The following is a 9227-nucleotide window of genomic DNA, read 5'->3' as shown; positions in this document are numbered from 1 at the left end:
TGTATGAAAATGAGTTTTGAAATCTAAATTATCTATCTGAACAAAAATCTTATGATAAAATCTCAAAAATAAATGAAGAGTCGCACGAGGCACCATAGTTTAACTTTAATTTTGCATTTGTATGTTTGAGTTACATTGAGGTTAGTTCCTATGTAATCCATATATTTGTATGCTAGTTCCTATGTAATCCATATATTTGTACGTTAGTTCCTATGTACAAATATATGCAATCGATATATTTGTACGTTAGTTCCTATGTAATCCATATATTCCTCATAATTGTTAAAAACCCCCCAATGTTATCGAGTTTGGTGTAACATAAACTTGTTATGAAACTTTGGCAAATACAAGCTTCCAATCAATTATTCATATGACTTCACATAATTAAACATCAAAGTATCCTATCCATGGGCCATCCTTTGGGTGGGTAAACTCCTACACGGATCTGAGGGGTCTTTGCTACCTCAATTCAGTTTCCTCGACTTCAGGCGTGCCTTGTGATTTGATGTATTCTTTCAACTTTCCTTGACCATTGTCTTGATGCTGCTAAGGTCTCGTGAAAATCTTGCTTCATCACTTCTTTCACTTTTGCAACAATTTCTTTTTGTGCATGGGGTCTCAATCGCCGACAAAATCCAGCTAGTTTATCTTCTATAATAGAGAGAGAGAGAGAGAGAGAGAGAGAGAGAGAGAGAGAGAGAGAGAGAGAGAGAGAGAGAGAGAGAGAGAGAGAGAGAGAGAGAGATTAAAAATTGACATTACTAATTTGCTTGGAGAAATTACTAGGCCAAAGTTACTAGTAGATGAAGCATAGAAATCAAGAAGCATGAAATCTGTGAGAAATGTTAACTGCACACCAACAAATAGGAGAGTGGTTGAGGGCAACTTTGGGGGGGCAGCTTCAAAATTGACTACTTGCTTACCTTTGGTTTGGACCACGCAACCACATGCAAAGAGGGTGGGACTGTTAAGTTGGAAATTATGGGAACCTTTATCTATCCAAAGGAGAAATTAGCTGGCAATTTAGGTATCATTAAATTAATTAGATGGCAATTTATGTATTATTATATTAATGGGTCGTTGTGATTTAGGCACATCGTAAGGTTACATTTTGGTTTTAGGGCACATGGTGGTTGAGCATTGGCCACCGGCTGGGGCCGGTCAATTAGCGCACGATGGAACGTCACATTCACCGGCTGAAGGGCTGGTGGGTGGATGGTCAGTGAGCGGAGGCAACGGCCTGCGGACGCTAGAAGGTCATCATCATCGTAGGGGCTCCACGATTGGCGCTATATTTAGCAGTGTATTAGCCAGCGAAGGTTTTTGGCACCGACTTCTTTTTGAGTAGAAGCCTGCAACTCCCGTGCCTGGCTACCAGCAGTCTCAGCAGTTTTTTTTTCCTGTTGAGATCTGAGTGGTAATTGGGTCGCATTGATTGAAGCAAAGCTATGTATGAGGGCATCATTAAGAGTTGTGGTTTGATCTAAGCATACAGCTTAATGCGTGCTTAACAGTGAGCTTAATTTGATGAAGAGCTTCATTGGGTGTCACTATTTGAAGCATGCAGACGTCGTATGAGAGCATTAGGATTGTGATTTGAGCTAAGCATCCTGCTTAATACTAAGCTTAATTTGCTCGAGGAGCTTAATTAATACTCCCAAAAGCCAAGCATTCTGCTGAATATTAAGCTTAATTTGATTTAGGAGCTTCATTAATCCACCAAAATGCATACTCACAATGCTTGGGGAGGCTCCTTTGATGTATCAATGGACTCAGCAACAGATGATGATAGAAGCAGAAACATGGATATGGACAGGGCCTCGCTAGCAAAGCTAGAGGAGACCCATCAGAGCTGGCTTTTGGGGCCTTCCGATCAGAAGAAGAAGAAGCAGTATGTGGACTTGGGCTGCGTTGTGTGCAGCAGAAAGCTCTTAAAATACATAGGGTGGGCTGTTCTGGCTGCCATCTTATTAACAGGTTTTGTAGTGATGATAGTAAAGCTGGTCCCTCATCACCACCCTCCTCCTCCTCCAGAAGACAGCTACATGCAGGCTCTCCACAAGGCGCTCCTCTTCTTCAATACACAAAAATGTAAGCACTAGCTCCAGAATTTGTTAACCTAGTTTAATTGGTAGATTAATTTAATTGGCTTGGCTGCAATTTGATACAAATTTTTTTTTTCCGTTTGAAAGAGAGACCAATCTCATGGTGAAGATTAACTGCTAGTTCTCACTTGTCTGCAATGATCCACTAAACTCTTAGAGGATTAGTTTGTTGGAGGTTAATTGTAGATTATGAGTCTTTAAATTAACTAATTAGAAGTTAATATGACACTCTTTAGAGAAGATTAATTTGATGGAAACCATGGGTTGTAAATTTAGATTAAAGGTTCTTTTAAGTTAGTTTAACATTGGAAACTAATGGTAGATATATGAGTAATTTCAATCATTTAATGCTCTTACAGAAGACAAGCTTTATGGAAATTAGTCCAAGATTTAAGAGTTGTGGATGTAGATCAGAAGTTCATTTAGTAGTTTAACATTGGAAATGAGTGGTAGATTAAGAGTGATTTCAATGATCAGAAGCTCATTTTTTTTCTCTGACCCCGGCTCGAAAAACAAAAATTAAGAGTGATTTCAATGATCAAATGCTCGTAGAGAAGATTATTGTGAAGGAAATTAATCCTACATTCATGAGTTGGTATTACAGAAGAATTGTTCAATCTAGATTCTATAAGTACTGTATAAATTAGCAAGGATCGCCCAATACTTAGTGCTCCATTGCTTTAATTAACATAAATCCTACTAGTTATGAGATCACAGATCTAGGTCACATACCGATGTGCCAGCTCATCAAACGCTTTAAATCGATTGGTGCAGCTGGCGTCTTGACGAAAAGCAACAACGTATCGTGGCGTGCCAGCTCAGCAATCCACGATGGCGAGCCGACTGCTGACTTGGCAGGCGGCTACTACGATGCAGGAGACAACATAAAATTTGGCTTTCCGGGGGCTTACACTATTACGGTGCTGAGCTGGAGTGTTATCGAGTACAGCGCAAAGTATGAAGCGATAGGGGAGCTGAGCCACGTCAAAGATCTAATCAAGTGGGGAACAGATTACATACTCAAAACCTTCAACAAGACAGCGGACAGCATAACCCAAGTTTATGCACAGGTTTGAAAGATTAATCTCATCCCATAGCAAATGAACATAATTGCTAAACCTTACATGTTGATCTTGTTTGATGTTAATTAAGTGAATTAGTGATCTTAGCACTGAGATTGAAGAATCTAGAATGCTAATTTTATTAAAGGTTTATGTGCCAAGAGTGTGAGGTTGGGATTTTTATATATATACCAATAATATATATATTATAAAAAGAAAAGAAAAACTTTACATTGCATTCTTTCCAACCCAAGAGTCACCATTTTACTTGGGTATCAGTTGTCTTGTGATGAATCTTTTGTCTCTCAGGATGATGGATGGGATTTAGTTTGTAGCATCCTTAATGGCGGGTGAGGTTGGGATTTCTATCCAAGACCTTTGGGGTATGCTAGCCTATGCCAAGCTTCACGCATCTATAAGGCTATACCCCAAGACCCTTGGGGTATGCTAGCGCTTCACGCATCTATAAGGCTATATGGGGATGAAGTGCAACACACACTCATTTCTAGGCACACTTAGAATGCACCCACACTTCGGGAGGCTAACGTGCTTACCCAGCGTGTGGGTACATTTTAAGTGTGCCCAGGTATGAGTCCATGTTACACCTCTCTTTGCACTTTATTCTCATATAAATGCATGAAGCTTGGAGTAGGCTAACATACCCCAAAGTCCCAAGGGTCCTAATGGGTGGGTGCAAACAGAGTTAGTGGCTGAGATTGGATATTATAGTTGAAAAATCATACGTAGAAACATTAGGGTTTTCTACAACGGGTTAATGACATGGGTTAGGGGTAAAACACAGATTTTAAACTAATGTAACGGTGGAGATTAAAAATGCTAATTGAATGATTACAGAAAAAAACAATTGGATTAAGCTGGATGGTTGCAATTACGCACTCAGATGATGTTTATGGTAGGTTGGAGTGGGTAACACCGATGGCAACACCCAAAACAACGATCACAGCTGCTGGGAGAGGCCGGAGGACATGGACTATGAGAGGCCGGTAGCGACATGCGGGTCGTGCTCTGATCTGGCGGCTGAGATGGCGGCGGCGCTGGCAGCGGCGTCGATCGTGTTCAAGGACCAGAGGCAGTACTCGCAGGAGCTGCTCCACGGGGCCGAGGTACTCTTTGCCTTCGCGCGGGGACCTCGCGGCAGGTACAGTGTGGCGGTGGACGATGCCTCGCATTTCTACAACTCGACGGGCTACTGGGACGAGTACGTGTGGGGCAGCGCGTGGCTGTATTATGCCTCCGGCAACGCTACCTACCTCAGCCTCGCCACCAACCTCGAGCTTGCTAAGCACGCCAACGGAGTTGCTGGCTCCCTTGACTCCCGCGTCTTCGACTGGGACAACAAACTCCCCGGCGCCCAGGTGCGTGCGATTCCATGCTTTTTGTTTGAACTTTTCACTGCTTTCGTTTTTTGTTTTTTTGTTTTTGTTTGTTTTTTTTTTGGGGGGGGGTGGTGTGTCTTTGTGTCTCTGTGTGTTGGAGGGGGAGGGTTGAGGTGGTGGTGGTGGTGGTTTTGTGTGGGAAGGGGGGTGGTGGTTTAGGTTGGGGTGTATTTTGGGGGTTTTGGGGGCACTCCTAAAAAAAATCCAATTTTGCTCACGGGCACGTAGTGGAGTTGGTAAAACGATTGGGTTTCAGCGAGAGGACTTGGGTTCGATGTCACAAAGGCTACGCGATGTGAGTATGTGTATGTGTGTTTGAATATATATCGATCTCTCTCAAACAAAACCAAATTTGTGGTGTATTATTCTACAAAACCAAATTTGTGGTGTATTATTCTTGGCTCAATTTTGTTTTTAAAAATCATATGAACTTAGGGATTGCATTTATTTCCAAAGGATAAAATTTATATATTTTAGTTTTAATCTTGACATTTTTTTGATTTTTATAGCTAAATCCTGGTTACATTTCAGCATATCTTTATTTTGATTGGCTAAAAAAACTTTTTTTTAATGAGCATTGTCAAAAGGGAAGGGGGTGTTGTTACTAGGTCTAGTTTGTTTTTTTTGGTTGGAAGTCCACCAAGGAATTAACTATATTTAACATATTAGTTGATTAGCATTGCTCCTACACCATATTTGTACATTATCTATTAGTAGCTTATTAGCAATGCTCCTACACCACATTTGTACATTATCTATTAGTCCCTATTTTCACACATCATTTGGCATACCAAATCAGGTATTTCTAATAAAGGAATAAACCATTTATGCAACCTCATTACTGATTGAACTAAACAGAGCACATCAAGCATGAAATGGTACTAGGTGACATCTAATCTTACCCTCCTATGTGAAAGGTCAGGTTTGATAGCACAACAGTTCCACATAGTAGAAAATGAACTTTGAAATCAACCCCTTGTGAACCTTGAAATCAACCCCCTTGTGATGTGATTGTGATTTATTTCCTTAGTAAAGAGGACATGCAAGAATGCATAATAGAGAGTAGATGAACTAGAATCTCTTACATGAAATTATAGTTGAGGTCTAGATGGAAGATCCGTGCACAGATAAAGTCTTACACAAATTTTGTAAATTATATACAATAAACCTTAAATATTTGTGTATTTATATAAAAATATTTGACAATAAGTTCCAGAACCGTCAAAAGCACTTGCATTTTAGCTATAATTTAGCATCAAAAGTAGCAAAATTTGGGGGGGGGGGGCAACAACCTGTCACAATGTGAAGTTTCAACAAAATTTTTAAGATATATATACGATTTTTTTTTAAACCATGACGAGTCTCTTAACAAATGAAGAATAGGAAATTGATTAAGTCGTTTAATAGTTTTTCTATTTTTTTAAAATGGAATTCTTTTTTTACAACCTTTTCCTTCCATTGGCTGCAGGTGATTTTAACAAGACTGCGCATCATGATGAACCCAGGATACCCTTACGAGGATGTCCTCAGGCTCTACAACAACCAGACCAACATCGCGATGTGCTCGTATCTACCTCAATTCAAAGCTTACAATGTGACCAAAGGTAAGCCTTACAATAGCTCGAAGAAGCTTCGACGCATGGATCAGAGAGGTGCAGGAAACGTTGAAAAAAGTGGGGCTTCTGTGCAGGTGGGCTGGTGCAACTGAATCGCGGCCGGCCAGCGCCGCTCCAATACAATGCTGCTGCGGCGTTTCTGTCGGCTCTCTACGCCGATTACCTCACCTCTTCTGACGTTCCCGGATGGAGCTGCGGACCCACTTTCTTGCACTCCAACACTCTGCGTGACTTCGCTAGGTCACAGGTATAGCCTTTCTACAATTTCTCATATTGCCTAGAGCACACAGGAAGAGGAGAAATTCTAAAGGATTCTAAAGGCGGGCAATTATAATGAAACAGGAAGGGGTGTGTGTGTGTGAGTGACACTTGAAAGTTGACACTCCTGAAGTCGCATCCTGCGAGACATCACCAGTTGCAACCGTTGGAATTAAAAAAACAATAATTAATATAAAAAACAATAATTAATATCTAAAAATTTTGATCATTAGTTTTTTCGATTCAACTAATTAATGAATTTTATTTATCACATGAGTCTCCTAATGGTTCTCGCTATGAAAAAAAATCATAGTTCCACAGAGACAAGGCCGATCAAAATTTTGTCACCACATATATTTTTTAAATATACCAAAGAAAATTTCTATGGAGTTAGAATTTTCATACTTGGTGTCAGTGTCTGTAAGATTAGGAAACCTCATTGAGATGCGCCTCCTCTCCAGAAACTTCCTGCGAGAGAGAGAGAGAGAGAGAGCGAGAGAGAACCTGCAGTTAGCGATGGCCAAGTTGAAGATTCTGCAGCGTGTTGGCCAAAGCGGGAAGAGAAAGATCACGCCTCTATTTTGGGCAACTATTTGAGCAGTTGCAACCGTTGGAAAAAAAATGCAGTAATTAAAAAGTTAAAAAATTTAATTACATCAGGTTTAATCCTAAAGTCAAACCTTAATAAATTATATAATTAAGTTCTCTCAATTAATTAATTGAATATCTTTTTTCACTCGTTGTATGCCCCTATTATTCGACAGTTTTTTTTTTAAAAACGGGTTGTGATGCAGATCGATTACATATTGGGCGACAACCCCAACAAGATGAGCTACGTGGTGGGCTACGGGAAGCACTACCCAACGCACGTGCACCACCGGGGGGCGTCCATCCCGAGCAACGTGGGATCAAGCGGGTGCACGTCGGCCTTGAAGTACCGGGACACCAAGTCCCCAAATCCGCACGTGCTGGTGGGGGCACTGGTGGGCGGGCCTGACGCCCACGACCGCTTTTCGGATGTGCGGACCAATTACAACTTCACGGAGCCCACGATTGCCGGCAACGCGCTTCTGGCCGCCGCCCTCGTCGCCCTGTCCGGCGGCGACACCGGCACCATCGACTCCAACACGCTCTTCGCCGCCATCCCGCCCTTGTTTCCGCCGGCGCCCCCTCCCCCGGCCCCTTGGAAACCTTAGTTTATTTTTACCCCCATCACCCACATGCATGCATTTTTCTTCTTTTGGGAACTTTTGTGCTAGTGTGCATGAGTGATTCCGTGCTGCCGTCAACAGCTAGCAGGTTTTGAACCCAGCACCTCTTGCATGGGACTTCAACACCTTACAACTAGGCTGTATCTTCATCACCCACATGCATGCATTTTTCCATGCACATGCACATACACATACACACTCACAATCACAATTGCTTCAAAGTGGCCATATACAATGGAGTATATTCTCGAGGAAGAACATAAGTTTTCATAAACTCGAGCTCTTCTTGGAATTTTGGGATTACTTGTACATTCATTTGGTTGCTTACTTCTAGTTTTTTTTTAAATAACTAGAAAGTCTTTTTTGGCATGGCTTTTATAAAAGGAAGAATTGGTTAATGGTTCGCATTTTTAGCCTAAAGACAATTACAAAAATATTCGAGTGAAATCTCTCTCTCTCTCTCTCTCTCTCTCTATATATATATATATATATGTATGTATGTATGTATGTATGTGTATGTGTATATGTATATATATATATATGTAAATGTTTATATATGTATATATATATGTATGTATATGTATATATATGTATATATATATATACATATGTATGTATATATATGTAACAAAGGAAAGCCTTTGTTTTTTTCCCCTACCTTTGCAATGGACCGGTTATAGTGATATTTCTCTCTTTTTTTTTTTTTTGCTTCGAAAACATTTAAAAATATTAGTTTAAAATTATTATTTTTGCCTTTAGTGACGTTTGGTCCTTCCATCCACCTTCTCTCTCTCTCTCTTTCTCAGCCGCAGTCTCAGCTTGCATGCACACATGCATGTACACATACACACATGCATGTATGTACACATGCACGCATGCACACACACACACACACACACACACACACACACACAAGCTAATAAAGGTAGGCAAATGATAGATAAATTTATTCTCTCCTTTTTGGAAGTACATGAATTTATTTAGTTTGAGACAGTGCATATTGTAGGGTTATCCTTTCCTTTTTGAAAGTACATTATCCTCTCCTTTTTTGAAAGTACATGAATTTATTTAGTTTGAGACAATGCATATTGTAGGATTGCAGAATTGGTAGATGTAAGCCAAACCCTCACCACGAAGCTACACGCCTATGGGTACAACTAACAAGTCTTACTATAATTTAATATGCTCAAAGCATATATACTAGTTGTCTAGTAACCATTAGACATGCCTCCAACAACTTTACCAAGGTCCCATCCATAACATGGTAAAGGGGAGTTAGATCAATAACAAGGAAGCACATGCAAACCAACTTATACATCCATCTACTGACTTGAGACATGCTATTGAAAGTTTAACCTTCTATTTCCTAGTGGTAAGTGGCCAACTTTTCAATAAACAATCTCTTCCTTGAAAACAACATGGCTTGTATATGTTTGGAGACTTGTTACATTTTCTTATTCAAAAAAATCTCTTCCTTGAAAACCACATGGCTTGTATGTGTTTGGAGACTTGTTACATTTTCATATTCAAATAAATCTCTTTGGTGCCATGTCTTTTACATTACCCTTTAAAACACTTT

The 9227-nt window shown here is 40.3% G+C and overlaps 1 protein-coding gene across 1 annotated transcript; it reads left to right on the top strand.

Moving 5' to 3' along the window:
- The first annotated feature begins 1272 nt into the window (after positions 1 to 1272).
- Positions 1273 to 8068, top strand: LOC147608876 (endoglucanase 25-like). The gene is made up of 6 exons (XM_086788767.1): positions 1273 to 2091; positions 2880 to 3175; positions 4084 to 4542; positions 6032 to 6167; positions 6254 to 6426; positions 7232 to 8068. The coding sequence occupies exons 1-6, from the start codon at positions 1725 to 1727 to the stop codon at positions 7631 to 7633; spliced, it is 1833 nt and encodes a 610-aa protein (XP_086644893.1). The 5' UTR covers positions 1273 to 1724; the 3' UTR covers positions 7634 to 8068.
- The last annotated feature ends 1159 nt before the right edge of the window (positions 8069 to 9227 follow it).

Source organism: Cibotium barometz, chromosome 52, assembly GCF_041138505.1.
Source record: "Cibotium barometz isolate CiBa-2024 chromosome 52, ASM4113850v1, whole genome shotgun sequence".
Taxonomy (NCBI): Eukaryota; Viridiplantae; Streptophyta; class Polypodiopsida; order Cyatheales; family Cibotiaceae; genus Cibotium; species Cibotium barometz.
This window is presented reverse-complemented; position numbering and strand designations above follow the sequence as displayed.

Coding starts and splice junctions, on each gene's coding strand:
- LOC147608876 (XM_086788767.1), top strand. CDS start 1,725: ATGCATACTCACAATGCTTGGGGAGGCTCCTTTGATGTATCAATGGAC. Junction 2,092..2,879: donor CTTCTTCAATACACAAAAAT/GTAAGCACTAGC, acceptor CGATTGGTGCAG/CTGGCGTCTTGACGAAAAGC. Junction 6,427..7,231: donor GTGACTTCGCTAGGTCACAG/GTATAGCCTTTC, acceptor GTTGTGATGCAG/ATCGATTACATATTGGGCGA.